We start from the raw sequence: 22,307 nt of genomic DNA on the forward strand, positions 1-22,307 counted from the left end.
GCTACGCAGGTCAGTAAAGCCCTAGCGACAAGGTCCAATATCCACTGGACAGTAGCACTGACCTCACGCCGAGGATGATTACTAGGCAAAGTCTTTAGCGCATAGGCGTAGAGTTCTAAAGCCTTCTCGAGCTTTCCTTCCAAAAGAAGGCATTTTGCGCAGCGAAGATATCCCTGATTCAAATTAGCAAAGGGGTATGAAGCCTTCTGAACACTTGGCGACAGAGCCATACTCGTTCATCTTGCTTGTCATTTTTGATCATGTGCCTCGCATCCTTCAGTGCCCGATCATATTGACCAAGCTTAGTGTAAGTAGCGGCGCGATTATCAAGTATACCAAGCATATCAGCATCTTTACTATTTAATGCCTGAGGCAGCCAAGATTGTCAGATCTAACAGGTTGAAGTCCGATGTAATATTGACTCGCCGTACCTCTGTGAACGCATCGATGGCAGCCTTAAAGCTGCCCGTCTGGTATAGTTGTTGACCATGCCGCTGCAAGGCAGCTGCTTCGCCACGCGCTAGAGCTATGGTTCGTTAGATTTACGCTAATGATCATCACCAGAGTGTCGGGACATTTCATGAGAAGTATTTTAGAGTTTGAGAGTCTTAGCACGTACCTTGAGAGCCCATCATACCAACGCTTCGACTAGACTCAGTAAGAGGTCCATGCTGTGAGGAGATGAACCTACGCGACTGGACGTGCTTGTCTTTTAATTAGGATTTGCTAAAAAGACCAAAGTCCCTCCCACTAGCCTGAATCGGGCAAAGCGTCCCCATCGAACACGGGACTCCATTTTCAAGGCAACGAATCTACGGGGTATCGTTCCGTTCGCATGGATGCCCTTGTTACTTCCTGATGTATTTTTGCTCCTCTAGATAATCCATGGATCGTCGCACTGGGATGGATATGAGGCTAAACCGGTTTGTTCCCGTGTGTATCGTCTCAATCAATTCAACCGATACAGACACCACGATCGGTTGCCTTCTCACTACTACTAGTATTCTCGGGTAGCCCTGCATATGCACAGTACTTCATTTGTGCTTGACTTGTCAACTTTAACGATTGACATGATGCGAATAGCCCTGCTTCTGTCTGGCTTACATACGGAGTACCCATGTGTCCTTTACGGCCCTGAACTATGTGTCTGACAGGACATAAAAAAACCTTTAGGTAACTCAGCACAGAGCCATCGTAAGGCTCATATTAAACAAACTAAACTGCTATCATACGTATAGCACATTAGAAGGGTGTGTCATCTGCAGTAAGAATCGTAGGTTCACTGTCTCTGGACTGGGACCCGTCCTTGAAACTTTCTGACAGGTAATATTAGTGTGAGTTTATGCATTCAAGACTCAACCTTCCTTGGAAAAAAAGCAAATAATAAAAACGAATAACAGATAAACAAGAAATCAATACGAGATTCTCAATGTCATGTTACCTTACAAGGTCAACACATGAGATCTCAGTCATGAAAGCATGGACAGTGGATATGTGGCCAGAGAAAAGCCTCAGCACCATACATTTAACAAATAAACTCCGAGTTGCGTAGAGAAATGCGCGCTATTCTTGAGCAAGCAAAGACTCAGATGGCCGAGATTCGAAGTTCTGGTATGCATTACAAGCATCGTAGGTTTTGCATAGCTCAGAAGGGTAAAAATATCATTATTTTGCCGTACAACAGAGTTCCAGGTTTATCTGAACCAGAGTGTGTGTGCAAGAAGATGCGACAGAATCTGGAGTAAGGTTGAAGAACCAAAGCGGTTTAGTTCGAAGTCCGCCTGGCAACGGAGGCGACGATCATGCGACTGCGCCTTTGGTGCATCCGGCCCACCGCGGAAAAGGCGGTGTTTACATTCTTCCCCATTCGGAATCCCTGCAAGTGAAAATAACGGCTCGGGGCCTTTGCGAAACGCTTTGAATCCTCACGACTTAAGTCGCCCGATCCCCGCCAGTTCATCCAATATTTGGCCGACAGCTTGCAGGCAAGCATGGAGCCGCATAATTTACAGGCGGCATCTACCTATATAAATAATGTTCTTCTCGCCCGGGGGCTACTGAAAAGTGGCAGACCGATCGATTTCGCTCAGCCGGAGAATGAGGAGGGTGGCACGGGGGCTGCGATGGCGAGAGTCATCAACTTGGTGAATGACTTGGTCCTAAGGAGAGATGTGCGTGAATCTCCTGCCTTACATCTTACATGATCTGACTAAGTGGGAATAGCGCGAAGCCGAACACCGAGAGAACCTAGCGACTACGATTCGGACATTGCGGGCGGAGGATGCCCAGAAGACACTCGAGATTGTATGTTACAGCGGCACTTGAGAGGCTATACAAGAAGCTAAGACTGCGTACAGGAGAAACTCAAGGCGAAGACATCTGAATTGACCCGATCGGTCGCTTTGGCGGAAGCGCAAGAACGTGCCCAGAAAGCTAATGTAGCGAGTGCCGACGCTACGGTACGACAACTGAAAGATCAAGTCCAGCGTATGAAGACTACGATTCAGCAAGTTCGGGCTCAGTGTGCCAACGATATCCGCAAGCGTGACCTGGAGATGCAGAGATTGAAGTCTCACCTGGCTGAACGTCAGAGAGGAAAACGGGAGGGGCTAGGCGTGACAACCATAAACATAAACCCTGCAGTCGATCGATCTTCCAAATCCAAGCTATTGTCGGGTGGTGATAATGTCAATGATCCAGGCTACAGTCTGAAGCAGGAAACCAATGATTTTCTGACGGAGTTATGCCAAAACTTGAGCGACGAGAATGATAGTCTGATTATGCTTGCGCGGAACACCGTCCAGACTCTAAAAGACTTGCAAGGTTTGCCACAAAGCGAGGATAATGAAGAGTATTCGAACGGCGCAAGCGTAGGAATTCAGAAATCATCACAAGGCCCAGTTACTACACTTCCGGCGTCTTGTGAAGAGCTGTCCAACCAAATGGATAGGGTGCTTGACCATCTGAGAACACTCCTTACTAACCCCTCTTTTGTACCGCTCGAAGAAGTCGAGGTGCGCGATGAGGAAATTGGGAGGCTACGGGAAAGCTGGGAAAAGATGGAGAGCAGATGGAAACAAGCTGTTACCATGATGGATGGATGGCACAGACGAATCGCCGATGGTGGTGGCTCAGTGCAAGCGGAGGAGTTGCGAATGGGTATGAGGCTCGACCTTAGCGTAGACTCGGCTCAGGATCTTGCGCCAGCCGACGAGGAGGAGACACAGATGCAGTCGCCAATCTACGAGGATCAGGAGGCTGAAGAGGAAGAAGACTCCGTAAACAAAGCTTCTCAAGAGGGCGCTGAGCTACCTCCGGCTTCTGTTGACACTCAGCTACCGGTACGGGAGGAAAAGTCTCAGAAGAGCACTGATCGTGCGCTGAAGGAGCGGAGCGAGAATGTTCGGCCCGCGCGCTTGCCACGAAAGGTTTCTTTTACACCTGGTTTCCATGGATCACCTTGTGAACCTAGTGGTGGCGATGATACTCTGCCAATCAAAGCGCATCAGTCCGAGACAGTCACGCGCAGGCCGTCGAGGAGAAAACCGGAGACCAAGACGTCTCGCCAGGTACCCAGCCAGACTAGCAGACTGCATGAGCCGAAAAAGTCAGGTCTGACTAAAGAGCACGGCCCCAGTTCTCAAACTCGGATGAGTGTTTCGCAAAAGCTAGCCGCCGCCGAGAGTGAAGCTCGTGCTGCGGAACAGGCCCGCAAAGAAGGCGAGAGCCGTAAGAGAGGCCGCGCAGTGAAGGGTTCTAAAGGGAGCCAAGATCGGCGAAGAAGCACTCTCACTAATGACGAGCTGGGCGAGCTGATGGGGATGACATCCCGGTGAACAAGCTATTGTAAGCCAGTGTGTTTAGGATATGATGTGTTTGATACCCTCCAGTGTAAATACTTCTCTGCGTGCTACCTGTTAGCTGCATACGATTGTCATGATTTGACCTGACCTGGCGCATGGGAATTCTTCTGTCTTTAGTTGAAAACATGTACTCGTTAATCATAATGCATGTAATGGATTGGATATGCTGCACATCCCTACTGTTGATATTCATGAGGATATCCCGCAACCTCGGCAATTCCTGACTCGGTCCGCATTTTGGTTCGATCTCCACCATTTGCTCTAGAGTAGCCGACTTCTCCTTTGAGTGGTGTGCATACATTTATCCCCTCTTAATCTCTCAAAGGTCTGTGTGCCTCATGTTTCACTTTATCTATTGAACGGATCTTGAATAACGACATATTATCACCAGCAAATCAATCAACCTCACCCGTCCGCTATCAACGACACCCAGACAAACAATCATACAAGGTCAAACCCATTCACATAGTTACGTACATACCTAAAATCAAAACATCCCAATAATCACCCGACAATGTCCTCAACAACCCCAGACACATTCAAGGGCTGGGTAGCCAACAACGCCACCAGCCCCCTAACATTCACGACCTTCCACCCCAAACCATTCACAGAAACCGACATCGAAGTCGCAATCTCCCACTGCGGGATCTGTGGGACAGACATCCACACCCTCCGCTCAGGCTGGGGCCCCGCAGACTACCCCTGCGTCGTCGGCCACGAGATCATCGGCACCGTGACCCGCATCGGCTCGGAAGTCCCAACGCTGGCATCATCCCCAGCCTCCCGGGAGATCCGCATCGGAGACCGGGTCGGAATCGGCGCGCAAAGCATGTCCTGCCTAAAAGCGGACTGCTCTGAATGCGCAGACGGACAGGAGAACTACTGTCCCCGACTCACGGGGACGTACAACTCGCGGTACGCTGACAAGAGCAAAGCATACGGGGGTTTCGCGATGCGCTGGCGCGGACCGGCGCATTTCGCGTTCAAGATCCCCGGTTCGCTGCCGTCGGCTGAGGCGGCGCCGTTGCTATGTGGTGGAGTTACTGTGTTTGCGCCGTTGAGGAAGTACGGCGCTGGGCCGGGGAAGTCGGTCGGGATTGTGGGCATCGGGGGACTGGGGCATTTGGGAATTTTGTTTGCGAGGGCGTTGGGGTGTGATCGGGTGGTGGGAATTTCGCGGACGTCGAGTAAACGGAAAGATGCGATTGAGGGGCTTGGGGCGGATGCGTTTATTGCGACCGATGAGGAGAAGAAGTGGGGGAGGATGCATTCGCGTTCCCTGGATCTTATTATTTGTACTGTTGATGCGCCGGATATGCCGTTGAGTCAGTATCTGCGGCTGCTGAAGGTGGATGGGACGTTTGTGCAGGTCGGGGCGCCTGAGAAGCCGCTTCCACAGTTGACAGCTTTTTCTTTGATTCAGAAGGGGGTGAAGGTTACTGGGTCGAATATTGGTTCGCCGGAGGATATTCGCCTCATGCTGCAGTTGGCGGCTGAGAAGCGTGTGTTGCCGTGGATTCAGAAGAGGCCGATGGAGGATGTAAATGCTGCGTTGGCTGATATGGATGCTGGTAAAGCACGGTATCGATACGTGTTGGTCAATGAGACGGAGAAGCAAGCGAAGTTGTAGGATGTACCATGTGGGCGTTGGTTTCTGCTGGAGTAGGGTAGGTCTGGTGTATCGATTACTGGATGGTATAGAAGGGCGCACATTGAGTCTAGGGCAGGGTGCAGAGTCTGTACAAATATGGCTTTAAAACGCAGTTACAGATCAAGCATGAAGATTGAATTCGATTGAGTTATTGACCATGAATTACCCCAGTATAGTCCCGTCCTGCTGATGGGTTCCCTAATGGTAGTACATCGGGAGAACTATGGCTGAAGTAAGAGACTGATCCTCCTGAGGAACTAGAAGTAACTTCTCTTCGCCATGACAGATAACCTTGAGCTTAACGAGTGGGTCGTCAGTAGTAGTAATAAACAGTGAGGGAAGATTAGCCAGGCGTCCCACTTCAGAGTCCGCGGATCATGACATCCCCTGGCAAAAGCATATGTTTGCATTGCACTTCTCAAGCCTTCGCATTCTGATCCGGTCGGGTTTTCGAGTCGCGGAGTATATTCAGGGCTTGGATGGCTTCCTACTCCAAAGCGAAGTCTTTATGTACGTGTATGATGGACTTCTAATACTTTTCGTAGCCGTTGTCTTTCTGGCCATTCATCCAAGTGAACTTAGTTGTATCTTACGCCGAGGGTGACTTCTGCTTAATCAAGGAAATTGGGAGTCTGTGAGCCTCTTTTGCTTGTTTGATGCATTGGATAGATTACCCATTCTAAACAAGCACCTTTCACGTAAACAGGTCGTAATAGAAGGACATGCGACCAGAGTGCCCGATATGCTAGAAATGCGCAAGCGCATATCCTGATATTGACTTAGTAAGTACTGGGAGGGAGAAGCCAAGCTGAACTAATCTGTTTCAATTTCGTTAAGGAAATCCTGTCCAAAGATTTCTACCATGGGCCACTGCGCATACGGTTTCCAGCGGTCGTCCAGGATTCGCCATATTGCCCTTGGTAGCCCGGATATCCACTGGTCGATGCACCAGTCATACTTAAGGCGACAAAAGGATCGCGCAAAGATGCGCTAGAATGATCAGGGCTAGACTACGTGCCCGGATCAGGTTCACAAACTTGAACTTCAATCTGATTGCCCATCTCGCGGCAACAGTGGTCGAAGTCAAGCCACCATAGGCTGCAATCGTTATATACATCAGATTTTCAATAGTTTTTATTGTAGATGTCTGTACCATGCGTCGGGTCTTGCGCACTACAATAAGCATTCAGCTCACATAGTCGTTCGAGGGGTGAAGGAGCACGAGGGAAGAGAAAACTTTTCTAGGCAAACTGCATACCTGTGAAGTTAAGCTTGTTTCGTTTCATTGGAGGTTGAAGGAGACATAGTGGGTTATGTCATCATAATAAATGCCAAGAATTATATAGATACAAGGAGTGGTGGACATCATATCGTTAGCCATATATAACACAGTAACTTAAGAAGCAAACTTGGTATCTCAGAATATTGGGTAAAGTAAGAAGAAAAGGAAGAAAATATGGAAGAAAATATGGAAGAAAAGAGGAAGAGAAATCCCTTAACCTCCTCCACCACCCCCGCCACCTCCATTGCTATTGTCGCGCCGTCTTTGTTTCTCGTACAGAGAAAGCCCAGTGATAAGGACCATCAGATCAAACTCCTCGCCATAGTTCGTCGAGTCGATTTGGAGTTTGCCGCTTTTCTTGACGCTTTTGAAAGCAGTGCTGGTAAAGATTGCAACAATCTGACCGGTTTGCTCATCGACCAGCTTGAAGTTGCGACTACTCCATTTAGATGCGGAGGAGCCCTCGACCGCAACAGAGTGTGTTCTCTTCCACATAAAAGACCGTCGTTCTGCTCCATAGGCACCCCGGACTGTCATTTGCCAGCGGTATTTGTTGCTCCTGATGTTTTGAGAGATAAGGTCCTCCCACTCAACTTGGTCGATACTCTGCGGGTCACCAAGCCCTACTTTCATGTGCCTTGAAAAATGTAGGAATTTGGAGACGCCCACAACAGGGGCCTTCTTATCAGTGCCAGCATGGAATGTGAGGTCTGGCTTCTTTGGGGTGAAAGACGACGTATCCACAAAGAAAAGAGGTGTCTTGTCGTCCGAAGTCACGGTGTAATCATAGCGCCACAAAGTATGGTATACATGAAAGAGGCGAGAGTTGCTGCTTGAGTTCAAGAGACTTCCATCGAAAGACTCCTGATCCGAAATGGACTTGGATGGATTCATTGTGCGGATGTCAAGATCTTGTTACACATGAGTGAGGAATAAGAGATAGGATACAGGGTTATTCGAGGGGCGTTTTCTACGCATCTTATATATCTATTCTGAGGTGAGAATCGTGGGATCATTTTAAGATTCTTGATACGAGAAGCACAAGGCTTAGCGTTGATCATCATCATGAGGTTCCAAGGGATAACTTAAAAAAAGAACAATGTGAAGGAATGCCATCCAATTATTAGCAGGAAAGGCTCCGAGGGCTGTGCTCTTGGCTTTGGAACGCCGGCCAGATTTAGCCTTGGGCAACCCAAGAGCGGCTAGCGAATACGACTTGCCCAAACTGGAGCACCGAAGGCACGTGATCCAGCCTCTCAAATGAACCCGTCATGTGATGCACAGTCACCTGATATCACCTGACATCGAAGCTGGTGCCAAGCCCCGAGCGCGTTGATGGGCGGACTGGCGATGCTGAAGAAGAGGAACTTACATAGCACTTTGGTGTTGACAATTTCTAAATCTGTAACTCGATTACTCCATCACCTGGCGGAGGGTCATCGGCTAATTGTGCGCGCCTGGCATTAGGTGCCCATCCCACCTGCACGAGTTGTCTGCCCCCGACTGGGGTGGTAACTTTTCATTCCGCAGATCTAAGTCGACCAAGAATTATCGCTTTGTTTATGCTCTCCCCGTTACACCGACCACCACCAAATCAACATGAGTTTTAAGGTTCCTTTCGACTCGAGTCCACCCTCGACCCCTGGAAAATCTCGCAGCTTGTTCAGTTTATCTGAAACCCCTGCGGGTGCTCCGCCGTCGGCATCCAATTCCTTTACTCCGCAAGGCGCTCCTCCGTCCACCGTATTTGGCAGCTCCCAGATGAGCTCTAGATCACAGTTTGACTCCCCCGGTTCTCTCTTTACAAAATCCGGAAACATCAATCCCAATGACAGCATATTCGGGTCCTCGATCGCATCCTTCGATTATCCAGCACCACGGGGAAGGAAAGCAGCTCCAGCCAAGTCTTTTGCGCCCTCTCAATCACTTTTCAGTGTGACAAATGATAGCCGGTTTGGTGACTCGACCAATTTTGGGCCGTCAGATAGTTTGACCTCGTCGCAAATGGAAGAAGGCGTCGAGGGCGAGGAGGCCGTTCCAGAGGAAGAAGAAGTGGATGGCGACATGGACGTAGGAGATACAACTAGAGACGGCAACCGCTTGAGCTTCTTGGACTCTCAGTTTGGAAAGCCCGTTTTCCCACAGTCCACCTCGCAAGATCAACGAAAACCGATATATACAAATCCAAGTAATGCGAAGCGGCCTAAGCTCGATGAAAAATGGGCAAATCAATCACCTCTACGCAAAACGAAACTGTCCCCCAAGAAGGACTCTCCCATTCCGTCAATTGTGCGAAACTTTACATCAAGATCGCGTATCGCGTCGGTCGAAGAGCCGAGCCAAGTCATTATCAACACGGAGGATGAAATATGTCGCTTGTACGACGAAGTGCGGAAGGCTGAATACCAAGACGTGGATTTTCAGGTCACGCTGTCAGAGGTCTGTAGCCAACTCACGGAAGATTGGGAATTATATGCAGAGTACGAGGGCGTGTCTAGGATCTCTAGTACACAAGTGGGCCCTGGGGACCACGCTCCTGGCGTGATTAAGGCGAGCTTCCTGGGCTCTCTTTTGTTACAGCTTCACCATCCCCCTCTATCAAGTGATAGGTCAGGGAGTTTTCCCAACCCCCTAGGTTTTGCGGCACCGCAAAGTCTTGTGCTTGCCGGCTCGAGGACTAGTGCGCCCATCCCCATACCGAAGCTGCTCCTTGATTGGCTTAATAGAAATTATTCTCAGACGGCCGAACTGCGATCATTAAAAGATGTGGATCCAAATCCTACTGCGTCTTCAAACTTTTGGGAGATTCTTAAGGCCGCTGTATTGCGCGGTCATATTCCCGAAGCCGCGGACATCTTGCGAGTTGCAGATTTCAACGACGCTAGGTCTGCGTTGGAGGACGGCTTACCACAAACGGGTTATCGTGGGGCACAGTTGCAGAATATCCAGAAGTGCGTCAATAGAGCACTACAGATTTTAGACTCATGCCCTGGCACCCAGCACGGTGATTGGGACGTTAGGGGAACCGAGTGGGGCATGTACAGGAGACGTGTGCTTGCTGCAGTGACAGACCTTGAGGAATTTGCTGAAGGAGGTGAGCAGCAAGACTCTGAGGCCCCGGTTGTGGGCAATCGTTTCCAGGCAATAAACTTTGGATTGAAGCCCAGTGGTGCGGCGGGCGAATTCTCCTTTGCACAGTCTGCGCGCATGGCAGAAAGCCGTGTTCCATGGACGATTTACCAAAACCTGAGATCCCTTTACCGCATTATCCTCGGAGATACGAGCGCTATCATGAATGTTGCACAGGACTGGGTCGAGGCGACGATCAGCTTGACTGTTTGGTGGGACGGGGAAGATGATGATGAGAGTTCAGCGCCAAGCAACGGACTCGGTGCCAGCACTAGCATTCACTTTCTCCGTCCTCGGGTATCGAAACCACAGCCTTCTAACAGCAATCCTGAGGACGCTTATCTTCGTCGCCTTGATCTTGCTTTTAATAGTGCAACAAATGCAGAATCCGATGACGGCGGTTTCCGGGTCAACTCTCTCAGCAGCATTGAAGTTGGACTGGCCTCCGTCTTTGAAGGAAACGTCGATGGCGTGTTAGAATTGCTCCAGACGTGGTCACTGTGTGTTGCGTCTGCTGTGGCTGAAGTTGCGTCTGCCGGTGGCTGGCTAGAGACGACAACCGGCGCAAAGCCGCTAACGGGCTTGAGCGAGAATGACTTGATGGTCCTCTCCTATGGTCAAGATGGTAAATCGCAGAAGGGCAGTGTTAGCAAGGACGACATTCTAAGCAGCTATGCATCTGGCTTATTTGAGCGCGGAAGCATGGACAATGGTGTCCGACAGGGCTGGGAGTTGGCGCTCGAGGTTCTAAGCCGTTTAAATGACCATGAGAAGATGCAGAAGAGCGTGTCAGAGCTATTAGATAAGTTACCGCTTGACACTGCGGAGCAGATGGACAGAGCCGTGTTGCTATGCTCCGAACTAGGTCTAGAAAAGGAAGGGAAACGAGTCTCTGAGGTTAGTCACCAATTCGTGCCAACGGAAATTTACGTACTAATTCATTGCAGCGTTTTGGCGATCTCACAGTATCCAAGACCGAAGAATACGGCCTTGCTTTAATCTGCTATGCTCGGGCACACAACCGACGAAAGGTCAAGTCCGTCGTTGATCTCCTTATCTCCTACAGTCTCGTCCAATCACGCGCGTATCCTGCACCTGCAAACCTTGATGAACAGCTTCACTCGTTGATCAGAGAACCTAAGGCATGCCTCTCGGCCGTGGCTGGGGTTGATGAGGAAGCTGCCGGCATTCTTCAATTCTACTTCAGTGGTTACGCTACTCTGCGACGATACTATGAGACTCGTGATGAGGCTATTGGTCTCAAAGAGGGGCAAAGACCACGGTTCAAGCCTTTAGCCAGACGGCGAGCGGCGGCTCAAGCTTTGGTCGCGGTCATCAGTAGCGCTGCAGACAGCATTTACGGTGGCCTTTACGACCCTGACCGAGATTCGGCGGTGCAAGTCGATGGCTTATTAGCGCTTCTGGGAGAGGCTCTGCCGTTTGTCGAACGTAAGTCGCGATGTTTCATGTTGGATCAGCTCGGCCGCTAACTAAACATTAGAATCTACACCCACTCTTTCCGTATCTCAACAATCCGCCATTCTGTCTGCCATTGAGGATCTTGAGACGGTTACACCCCGCGTCTATGCTCAATGTGAGGAGTGTTTCCGCTCTACACTCATCGAGTATCACTCCTCCAAGCGCGCAGGCGCCGATTCAGCATCTAATGACGCTTTTGTTCTCCCACCATCTCCTCGCGCACTGCTGAAAAAGTCCGTGTCCTCGCTGACAACTTCGAGCACCTTCTCGTTCATCGGTAGTGATATGATCGAGTCCGCACGGAACCGGTCGGGATCCGGATCTGCTGGCAGCTCTGGCGTGTTGGTGCCTCGTTCTGGTGATGACGCTCGTTCGGCGTATCATGAGCGAGGCTGGGACTGGCGTGCTGGTCTACCGGAGGACGCCAAGGGAGAGGATATTCTCCGGATGTTGCGACTGGGGCTTGCCAAAGGACTGAGCTTCGGAGCTCTTGGGTCGGTCTAATCAGGGATTGATAAAAAGTTCTAGCATTAGCATGTACGCTTGTTTTCCAAGGGGTCGGTGCTTGTCACTTCTTGAATGTATTATGTATAATGGGTAATAGCGTTCAGTAAGGATAAAGGAATATTAAATCCGATGCGCATGGACGCAACGTATTACAGCTACTGTGCTATTAGTTATAGTACCTTCTCATGCATGTTGTACTGAGAATCGTACACGGGAAAGAGCTACAGCTGATTCTGGGAGGCATCTAGTAGATATACTATTCCCGCGATGCCTGTGCATGTTGAATACTACACTATTTAGTATGGTTTTGTATTAAGGTACGTAATGTATAAACATACAATGAGGCTTTTCCATAGAAGAAGGCAGTTTAGGATGGGACCGCGGATAAGCATTTATAAGAGCCTGTGAATACAGGTGTATTATACACAGTATAGCAGTAAAATGTTAGAAGTTACACATTCAATGTATTGGAATTGCACGAGCTACATGCTCATTCCCTGGCTCCCACTATCAGCGCGTTATTTACTTGCTGCATGAAGGCAGTGAAAGGGAATAAACCCAAACAGCACCTCTCCATTAGTGAACCGATAGACTGGATTTATTTCCCTAGCCGTGAATAGATGTTTAGTCACTGCATATATTATGGCATGTATAGTACTATTAAGGAAATCTCCAACCTTGTTATCCTCATCCAAATACATATCATATCATGATGCCCCAGGTTTTATTTTGGGGCCCTGTAGGTTTGTCACCCAGCCACCTACCTGACTGCTATTCGTCTTAAGGACGCAACGAGGAGAAGATGGTTCCATTGAGGTGGCAGTACTTAGTCGTCTATGTACAGACTTCGTGCTTAAGGTAGTTACTGTGCTCATGGGTTCCGTCCCTCAAGAATCGCACTCATGGATCATCGCACACGCTCCTGGTGACTGTCAGGCCAGGGATGTCTATACCGGACTAGTTCAATCGCGTTTGGGTCATACATTAGGTATAGAAGTCTATAGCAGCTGTTCGTGGGCACCATCTACAACAAACTACTACGTACTACAGCACTCAAGCGTCCAGTACTAGTACTCCATCCTCGAAATGGGAACACCAACCAAAAACCTTCCTCCAGCTCCGAGGATGCATTTGAGGCTGATGTTTCCTCCTCTACTGGATTGAACACGAAACACTACTTTAGTCCATATCTACGCATCGTGAGTGGCTACGCCCAGGGACAAGACACCCGCTCTTGACTTCAGATAGCGTCGTAAAAAAGAAAGCACACTTTTAGTCGTGGGCGGAACCTAGACTTACATCCAACTGGCATTTGAACGAATCGTATCCATCCTCTACCCAGTCACTGACCAGCTGGTCTATAACGCCCTCGTCTAATCAAGCCAGAATGATGTCCTTCAGCTCCCAGCACGTAAGTTTTAGGGCTATATTACATCCACAGCATTGAAACATCAGAAAGCGCCTAATTGATAGATTGCCGTCACATCAAGCGTCATGCATAACGACAAGCTGTGTATCGAAAAACTTCTATTGTTCTTATGACCTCGATAAACAACAAAAGAACCGCCATATATATGTTACATTGGTGAGCAAGCTTATGTCAATCATATACTCGAACCTCCCGGCGCTTGGACAAAATACAAGGAATAGATCTCTTTTGCCGGTCAAATGAATGCAGCCACAGCCTATAGTGCCCCTTATCGGCTACGATACAGATAACGAGTCAGACGACATTAACTTACTGTACCTGATACCGGAATATAAACACACAGAATCATCTTCTAAATATTAATCTAATACATTCTCGCCTCGACGGCCATCGACGCCATCCTATCTAACAACTGCTCCACTATCACCCATACCTATTGGCCCACTACAAGTCTAAAGTCTCTTGATCCTAGCACTCAAGTCACCGAAGGGACCAGACGTCGTTATATGCATACAAGAGTCGCTCAATTCGATTATGAATAGTCCGGAGACAATTAGAGAGATATAGCTAGTATTTCCCCAATTGCTTGACCATTCTGTATATTTAATTGCCGAAGCCATGCACAGGGGCATGTTCTACAAAGTTGAACTTTATCAAGGATGGAACTGTTTAGTATCACCTAAAAAGGCCTGGGCAGAACTTTCATATACTCTCATATATGACAAGAGTCAGCTTTGTCCATTCCGTTGGTCCATAAACTAGTCGCGATGGCCATAGGCTCTGCATCGATGATAAAGTCGCTTGCATAGCAAATATTTTGCATAGGGTTTCGGAATTAGAGGGCAAAGAAGATGAATTGAAATACCAATGAGGGCTACCTTGTATGGTTTTCATGTTGGACTATGCCCCAACAGCCAAAAAGATTGATAACCACCCCATTGACTGTCATGTAGGCGACGCCAGAGACTTCCTCTTTCCACACTAACGCATGTGTTATCGTGCTCTGTTTCTCTTGATCTTCTTGTTTCCCTTTATTTGTGTCATAGATCTATTTGTTAAGTTTGAGATTTCTTCATTCTGATACATAACCTGTGTCATCTGAAAGAAATGTTACACCAGGGTGAATGACTGGAATGGAATGCTCCTTATCCAGTGAGACCTACAAACATCCAAGATTGGCACAATACCAAGTCCCAAATTGTCTGTAACCGTACAAAAGGCGTTGAGAAAATAGAAAAGACAGGAAGTATATAAGAAACGTATGGATCGTCACTTTAAATTATTCCCAAACTCACTAAAAGATATTAGCTCTGTCTTTACGGTCTCCCATTGGCTTGAGGAAAGGTTCTATATATCATCTGCAACACAACAAGGAAGACACAAAGAAACCCAAAGTATACAGAGAAAGACCCCTAGATATGTATAATGGACTGTCTCTAAGGACTGATAATTATATAAGTAGAGCCACTATGGCCACCTCCAAACTTGGATCTCCGATTTATACACTGATAATTCTTAGTAATTCAAAAGAGCCATGCTTCCCAATCTCGGTATCTTGATTTTACCACTACTAGCATTACCTACTAGCGGCGACGTTGCAGATGACAAGATTGCTGAATACAAGAAGTGGTGGTGGCCCAACTGCACCGAGTATAGCGTTGTTGAAAAAGACGGAACAGAATCCTTCTTCAAAGCAACATGCCCTGACGGAACTGGAAACAACGTTACCACTGAGTTGGACCTCAAACCATGTTGCGACGATCTACTGAAGGAGAAAGACGAGTTTGTATTGAATTCCAATTTTGACGGATTTGTACTGAACTCCCAAAATAGAACATATATTGAAAAATGCATATTGCGTAACGGGCCTCCAGAACAGAAGGAACTAGGTTGCTTTGTCTATAAAGACAACCCCGATAACTCCAAATGGACACGGCTGAGTAGGTGTTGCCTTTTATATATATTAGTCGCTTTCTAGCTAACCGTCATAGCATGGTGGGATAAACCACACGTGACTGTTGAAGATGGTGTCCTTACTTGCTACGATCACAAAGGAGAACGTGTCTGAAGTGTTTGAACATATTGTTTTACGCCTCAGTTTGTGCGGCCTTTATAATCCTCTGTGCACATGGAATCTGGTATAACACATAATGGATCAACATATGATTCCTCTGAGGCCTATCGACGTTTCTTTGCGGCGGCACAGGGAGCAAGCAGTGCAGATAGAGGCGTGTATTGCTATAGATTGGCTCAATCATTGAACAAAATGAAAGACAAAGTTCTACTAGTATCGTCTTCAGCTGCTGGTGGCTCGAGGGACATTGCACACCTAGTATATGATTCGTCGGCATGAGGCTGAAATCTAGAGAAAAAGCTTAATGCATAAATTACTTTGAGAACGAAGTTGTATGGTATCGAACACAAGATATTTTCGAGCCTTCATAACCATTTGGCTCAACAAAAGTGGGAAGGGTGCGGCTGACACAGGCTCGCGGCCGATTTAATGCAAGTTAAAAAGACCTTGGCTTTCGGATGACATCCAGTATGGTCAATAGTTCGGTTACGTCGGCAATGGCAATTATGAAACCGAGTCTAGTGTCTCGGAAGTCGCTGCAAGAGCTTGACGGAGGCTCAAAGGTAAGAGATAAGACTAAGAGCCTCAGCTGAAGAGGTTACTAGCGTCTGCCAACTAAGTTGAGTCACCACATAAACCTGATACAAGAACCTGCGACTTAAAGATAGAACTGACCAGTAAGCAAAGCGACTAAAAAAGAACAAGATGTTTGACCATGGCTAGGGCTCGTAGGGCATGCTGCAAAGGTCCTCATGGGGATCAGGCCAGAAATGGCTGCCTGGCAATGGGGCACGATGATTGGCCAATGGGAAAGAATGACTCAGGCCATCCTTTGGTCCAGTGACCCCGCCAGGGGAAACGTGATACGGTGATAGGCCTGACGGGCAAACCGTCCACTGTCCAGCTGCCTTCTCTCCACTCACCAGTCAGCCTTGTGTCAATCCACCGGTTTTCTCCGTCCCCTCATACATTGGAACTAATCTCCGTTAGACCTTGGAAGGAGCACTCTACAAGTTGCCCGGTTTGTCACCTTGGACTTGATTCGCTCTCTGTGTCCTGACCGCCCCATGCTCTCCTCGGCCTTACGACTCGAAACAGGTAAGAAGAGGAATGAGGTCTGTTCTATATTAGTGCCGTTAGACAAGCCAGCTGAAAACCCCTGCCACAGGAGGACGTGCGCTTGCAAAGGACCGCGCTATTTTGCCAGAATGGTAGGGGTTTGCAAGACTGTTGCGATCCCTTAGCCTTCTTGGCTCCAACGGTTCCATCAAAAGTGGATAACCATGCCCGGTTGGGGTCATGTTTGCAATGACTATCAGCTGTCATCGCAAAATTACCTTCTGCAACAATTGCATTAGTCAGAGGCATGTGTTTGCAATCTGAAGTTTCGGGTCTGGCTTGCTCTGAATTGAAACTTGAAGGACTCAGCCCGACGAACCCCACTGATCGACTAGGGCTCGGCGTCGTCCGTCGTCGGCCCTACGTGGATTGGAGCATAACCACTATGGATGGTACTAACCTTGCCCGATAGACTGGGTCCTACTATTTTTTCATCACTTGGCTCCCTTTTTTAATTTTTAATTTTTTTTAGCACCTCTTGCCCTAGTCGCGATACACGTTTTCTTCGGGCAATGAACCACCGTTGATTTTGACGGATGCCTTGCATCTGTCGGTGTTTGACTCTCTAAGCGGCTTGGATAAGAAGCATGAGACTTGCTTCTGTCTCCAGTTGTTCCGTTCTGTGTCCCCATCGTGGTCTATGATGGTCTGGTCGCCTGAAGGTCAATTTTTATAAATGATCGGACTTTAGCATCTCCCTTTCCCGGTTTAGCAAACTACCGACAACATTCCCTTGATTTTCCTTGTCCTTTTGTGTTCGAGTCGCTCTTTGACAGGCGACTTGATTTCGTTGTCGCATCTCGCTGGACGCCAACCCGCCCTCTCTTCATTGTTATAATTTACAGACCCCGATATCATTTACCATGTGCTTCAAGGTGGTAGAGCGGTTCTCAGTCTGTGGTTGCCTTTATTTTCAACACGCGGTTGACCCGTGTGAAGCATATGGCCAACGAGGCCATGTAGTGCAGGAGAAGGTAGTTCTCGTCGGATATGCATGCGAAAAGCATGCCGCACGACGGGGCGGATCTACACCTAAAGGCTGCAATTGGCCCGATTCTGGCTATTCAAGCAAGGGGTTTTGACGTCGATGAGATATGTCAATTGCAATGCCCAACGTATGCTGCACTTTGACTCATCTGTGATGTGTAAATCTTGGGGGCAATTGCAATTGGAGTCACCCTGAAAACATACGCGACCAATTATTCTTTTCTGCCGACGACGATTCGACTCTCCGGGCCTTCGTTCAATGCAAGCGTCCTCTTTCCTCCTTACATTTCACTAGTTCCGACATTTCGCTCGATCTTTCCCTGCTTCCTTTTTTTAATTTCGGTTTATTCTTTGTGCCCTTAGCACTGAGCTAGGGCTGTCGATGCCGGTCATGAGACACGACGAACTACGACAGCGATCAGCGATTCGTTATTTGGGTTCAGCGATGCAGCATTGAGATGGATTGGGAGTATACTGAGTATACGAGTTTGCATGGATGGAGTTTTTGATTTCCAGGCTGGTGACCTCGACACTCATTAGTCCTAATATTCCGGTGCATGCAACTGGCAGGCCAGAACATCACCAATACAAATACAACATCTCATTTCCTCTACCCCTATAACAATCCAATGAGAACTACTCTCGATTAATAACCATCTCCAAGAAATCAAACCCCCTTCTCTGCAACTCCCAAGTCCTAGACCCAACCTCCATTCCCATCGCAAACGTATGATCCTCCCCGGGAACTTCTACCATCTCACACTCTGTTCCGTTCTCCTCCAGAACCCTCACCAACTCCCTACTCAAGTAAATTGGAACCATCCGATCCTCAACCCCATGCACAACACACGTAGGAGGAAACCTCTCCCGAATGCAGCACACAGGATCAATCTCCCTCACATCCCGCCCAGGAAAACAAGCACTCAACACCCGCCCGTTCGCAATCTGCATAAACGCAAACGCATCCCGCGGACGCGAAAAGTCCGGCCCCTTAGCCCGTCCAGACTCCGTCTGGCCCTCGAGCGAGATAGAACTATCCGTGGGAACCGGATCCTCCTCGTAAACCCGGTTCATAAACTCCGGGGACAGACCCGGGGATAACTTCTCAGCTACATGCGGGAGGGGTTTGGTCCAGAAGGGATGTGTGAAATGGACTGCGCCGTAGAAATCGAGAATTGCTCTCGGTGGTTTGGGGACGTCGTAGCCCTTTACCGTTCCCTCATTAGCATATGAATCTAACACATATGATCAAAAATAAGGAGAGGGAGGATGAAAAAACTACCAAACTCAACGCCAAAAACCCTCCACTACTCGTCCCGAATGCCATAACCTTCTCTGTATCAACGCTTACCATTCCCACCCCCTGATCGCGTAGAAACCCCTCCAGTCTACCATCATACACCCAGGTCAGGAGATCCCGACAATCCTCCACCGGGCCCTCGAGGATATTCACCCCGGGACAGAGACGATGGTTGGGGACCACTACAATCCAGCCCCGGGATAGACAGTCCTCGATCTGGGGGATGGAGACCATGCGTGAGTTGCCGAGCATGAATGCTCCGCCGTGGATGTTGATTACTTTCTCATTTCATTAGTATCATTCATTCATGATGATATTAGGTTGGTTTGTATACTTTCGGGGGTAGGAGGGAAGAAAGAGGGGAGGTAGGGACAACGTACAGACAGGGTATTTTACATTTACATTCTTGTTAGATTGAGTTTGGGGTATGTAGATGTCTGTTGTTATTTTCGAGCCGTTTTTCTCTTTGTAGAGGGCTGTTAGTGGGTTGGATGCCATTTTCTTTTCTTTGATTTTGCTTTTGCTTTGGTCTTGGGCTTGGTTGTTGGGGCTTTTGTGTATGTACCGGATGGATCTGGATTTATTTCTCTTGGGTGAGGTGTATGTTTCTGGTACATGGTGTTAGGCTGGGTTTCTTGATTGGTTTTATATAGCTATATATGATTACTTACTGGATCTATGGGCTATTGAGTGATTGTGGTGGATTCAGCCCGCGGGGACCGTGTATGCTTTTATATCTTGCTCGGGATATCCGGGCTCGATTATTGTCGGGACGATCCGAATGTGGGGTTTCATACTTTATCCCCTTGTAGAGAGGATAATATTACATATTGGTTGAGAGTGTAGGGAAAACATTTTTTTTTGTATTTTTATGATTTTTTTAAGCTAATCGAAGAAGCATCATTCGTCATTCGTTCTGGACGCAGTCAAATACATAACCCTGGTTAGGGTTAGGCACCAACGTGACCAGATAAATCATCACTCATTGATCCCTTCCATGGCATGAATCGTTCGCCTGGCTGGTCTGTTTTAGCGACAGACACAGGGCGATATTGTCCTTTCATCTTCTTCTCAGCTTCACTCTCAACACCATTTATCTCACTACACCTCTGCCCCAAGGCATTGTACTAACCCAACTCTCTTCCCCGGACGCGAAACCCCTCCAATCTCAACCTCATTATAGCACGAAGCGAGTCCGGCACACTCGTAGAAAAGCCACGATCCGGTCTTTTTTTGGTTGTTTTTTTTTTTTTTTTTTTCTTTTCTTTTTTTTGTGTATAAAAATGTTCTCTTCCAAGTCCTATTAAGGAGAGACTGTGTTCCGAGCATCATGGCATGGCTGTAACATGCCACGTTGATTGACATTGCTTGACGGATGGGGTCAACCCATCTCCGTAAAATTGACGAAGTAAAAGATTCCACGAAGTGCATGATTTACCGACGCACAACAATACCCTGGCGACGAACACCCCGGCGGGCCCGGCGGTACTCCTCGTCACTGTCGGACTCGGAGCAGCTAGCCTCAGACGACTCGGTGACATAGCCACAACGACTACCACCGCAGTCGAGCTTGACGCGGTCGCCCTTCCGAGTGATGCCATAGCGCTCGCAGCGGCAGACGCTAGCTGGGTCACTCATGGAAGACAGCGATGAGGGAGAGGTGCTGCCAGAGGACCGAGAAGACCGAGAAGACAGGGATGAGCCAACTGAGCTGGGGGGGCTGTTGGAAAGGGAGTACTCGTCTGACAGGCGGGATCCCGCAAAGCGCATGGAGAGGTCCTCCATGGTAGGAGCGAAGTCGGTCTCCCGGATTTGGCGGGAGGCGTAGGGCTTGGAGGGCTTGGGATGATGGATCTTCGACGGGGACGGAGCACGGCCCTTCACGACCTCATCGGAGGTCCTTCTGGGCTTCTGGGCAGAAGAGCTGGATTTCTTGCTACCTCCGGGAACATCGAGGATGTTCAGCTTGCGGCCGGTGGTTGGCTCAATGGTGTACTCAACGGCGGGATCATGGGAGACGTGGTATCCATCCATGATGTACTAGAAGGATTAGTAATGGTCAATGATCATGAACGAAGAGGCCAAGCTCACATAGTACCAGTAGCGGCCGCCGAGCTTAAGCATGGAGGTCTGGAAGCGGAACTTGCCAACCCATGAACCGGGCTTGCCCTCATCCCTGGAGAGGGGGATCTGGCGGGAGTAGTTGTCCCAAGAGCCAAGCAGGTGGACAGTCTTGACATTGGACGAAGTCCGAAGAGTGAACTTGAGTTGCACAGCGGACATTTTGAGTGATTGACGTAGTTAGATTAAAGATTAATAATATTCACGGTGAATGTATAGGTTATCGTGTCGAAGTCAAAGATGAAAGCACTCTTCCACAGTATTCGATGCAGAAGATATAAGACTTGAGTCGAAAGACTACCAGAGCCGATTCAATCAAGTCCGTGTTGGTTTGTTGGTTGGTTGACTGCGGTATCCAACAGTATTGCTCGCGGATCCAGTCCACGACACGAAAATTAGAAAAAGATAGTAAAAAGCCTCGGCGATAAAATGAACAAGGCTGAGCAAGGTTGTGAGCTGCTGAATGGAGACGTCGACCAGCGACAAAGTTGAACTGTCAAAATCAAGACGTGGATAATGGAAATTGGGGTATTAGAGAGCACAGCTCGTCTGTTAGGGGGATTTGAGTATGATTTTTGTTTTTTTGATATCAAAGAGGTGAAGGGGCAAGTATAGAAAGATGATTATTAAGGTATAGTAGAATGAATTGAACAAAACAACTAAACCAATGCAACCAGTGCACAGGTGTCTCCAAACAAACTAAGGGCAGCTTCAAACAAGACCAGTCTTGCTGAAGAACAGAAAGAAAGGAAGAGAAGAGAAGAGGGCGCAAGGCTTCCTGGCGGCTGCGGCATCTTTAAGGCAGTCTCTTTGGAAGCCTCAGGTGCTTGTCGTTTGGCTCTCGTCACACGGCATCCACTGCTATTCTTGGAGGCGGTGGAGTCACGATGGTCAACCACCAATTGCCAGTCCTCTCGCTCACTTCCCCGCCCATACCCGTGCCAGTCGGCGGGTAACTGGCCCGGTCCATTGGTCGACCGCCCATCCAACCACCATCCCGGACTTACCGCCTGTGAGTCCCATCACATCAACTTTCGTCGTCAATGCCGGTCGACGAACAGGATGTCGACGTTGATTGCCTCGCTCCCTGCAGGATCGTGATAAGGTTTACCGGAAAATTTTTGCTCAAGGAGGGGTCGATTCCATCATCCCCTCCAACCGAGTGAGTGTCCTATCTATGCTTGGAGTTGGATCATATTGATGTAAACAATGGTCGAAGAGCCGGGATCCCAGCAGATAAGAGCTGCATCTACAAGGATGAAAGCAACGGAGGATTCCATAAAAAAGGTACTCTAAATTTTATACTGATATGGTAAGCAATGAAAAGACACAAAGATATGTTCGCTTCTCCAGAATCATCCCCCAC

At 48.4% G+C, this 22,307-nt stretch overlaps 7 protein-coding genes across 7 annotated transcripts; 4 read left to right on the plus strand and 3 right to left on the minus strand.

The window, feature by feature from the left end:
- Positions 1-1,991: 1,991 nt before the first annotated feature.
- Positions 1,992-3,836, plus strand: AO090038000576 (uncharacterized protein; the record flags this gene model as incomplete). The annotated part of the gene is made up of 3 exons (XM_001825424.3): positions 1,992-2,171; positions 2,224-2,304; positions 2,358-3,836. 3 exons carry the CDS (start codon positions 1,992-1,994, stop codon positions 3,834-3,836), a joined length of 1,740 nt encoding a protein of 579 aa, XP_001825476.1.
- Positions 3,837-4,377: 541 nt separating this feature from the next.
- AO090038000575 (NAD(P)-dependent alcohol dehydrogenase) lies at positions 4,378-5,493 on the plus strand (the record flags this gene model as incomplete). The annotated part of the gene is made up of 1 exon (XM_001825423.3): positions 4,378-5,493. One exon carries the CDS (start codon positions 4,378-4,380, stop codon positions 5,491-5,493), a length of 1,116 nt encoding a protein of 371 aa, XP_001825475.1.
- A 1,516-nt stretch (positions 5,494-7,009) lies between these two features.
- AO090038000574 (uncharacterized protein) lies at positions 7,010-7,690 on the minus strand (the record flags this gene model as incomplete). Its single annotated transcript, XM_001825422.3, has 1 exon — positions 7,010-7,690. The coding sequence occupies one exon, from the start codon at positions 7,688-7,690 to the stop codon at positions 7,010-7,012; it is 681 nt and encodes a 226-aa protein (XP_001825474.1).
- An 867-nt stretch (positions 7,691-8,557) lies between these two features.
- On the plus strand, positions 8,558-11,908 carry AO090038000573 (putative nuclear pore complex subunit Nup85; the record flags this gene model as incomplete). Its single annotated transcript, XM_001825421.3, has 3 exons — positions 8,558-10,822; positions 10,873-11,374; positions 11,427-11,908. 3 exons carry the CDS (start codon positions 8,558-8,560, stop codon positions 11,906-11,908), a joined length of 3,249 nt encoding a protein of 1,082 aa, XP_001825473.3.
- A 2,966-nt stretch (positions 11,909-14,874) lies between these two features.
- On the plus strand, positions 14,875-15,408 carry AO090038000572 (uncharacterized protein; the record flags this gene model as incomplete). Its single annotated transcript, XM_001825420.1, has 3 exons — positions 14,875-15,122; positions 15,174-15,280; positions 15,332-15,408. 3 exons carry the CDS (start codon positions 14,875-14,877, stop codon positions 15,406-15,408), a joined length of 432 nt encoding a protein of 143 aa, XP_001825472.1.
- A 2,748-nt stretch (positions 15,409-18,156) lies between these two features.
- On the minus strand, positions 18,157-19,318 carry AO090038000570 (uncharacterized protein; the record flags this gene model as incomplete). Its single annotated transcript, XM_023238230.1, has 3 exons — positions 18,157-18,726; positions 18,872-19,098; positions 19,201-19,318. The coding sequence occupies 3 exons, from the start codon at positions 19,316-19,318 to the stop codon at positions 18,157-18,159; spliced, it is 915 nt and encodes a 304-aa protein (XP_023093189.1).
- A 936-nt stretch (positions 19,319-20,254) lies between these two features.
- esdC (GTP-binding protein EsdC) lies at positions 20,255-21,103 on the minus strand (the record flags this gene model as incomplete). The annotated part of the gene is made up of 2 exons (XM_001825418.3): positions 20,255-20,860; positions 20,912-21,103. The coding sequence occupies 2 exons, from the start codon at positions 21,101-21,103 to the stop codon at positions 20,255-20,257; spliced, it is 798 nt and encodes a 265-aa protein (XP_001825470.1).
- Between the last annotated feature and the right edge of the window lie 1,204 nt (positions 21,104-22,307).

The sequence above is a fragment of the Aspergillus oryzae genome, chromosome 6, assembly GCF_000184455.2.
Source record: "Aspergillus oryzae RIB40 DNA, chromosome 6".
In the NCBI taxonomy this organism is placed as follows: Eukaryota; Fungi; Ascomycota; class Eurotiomycetes; order Eurotiales; family Aspergillaceae; genus Aspergillus; species Aspergillus oryzae.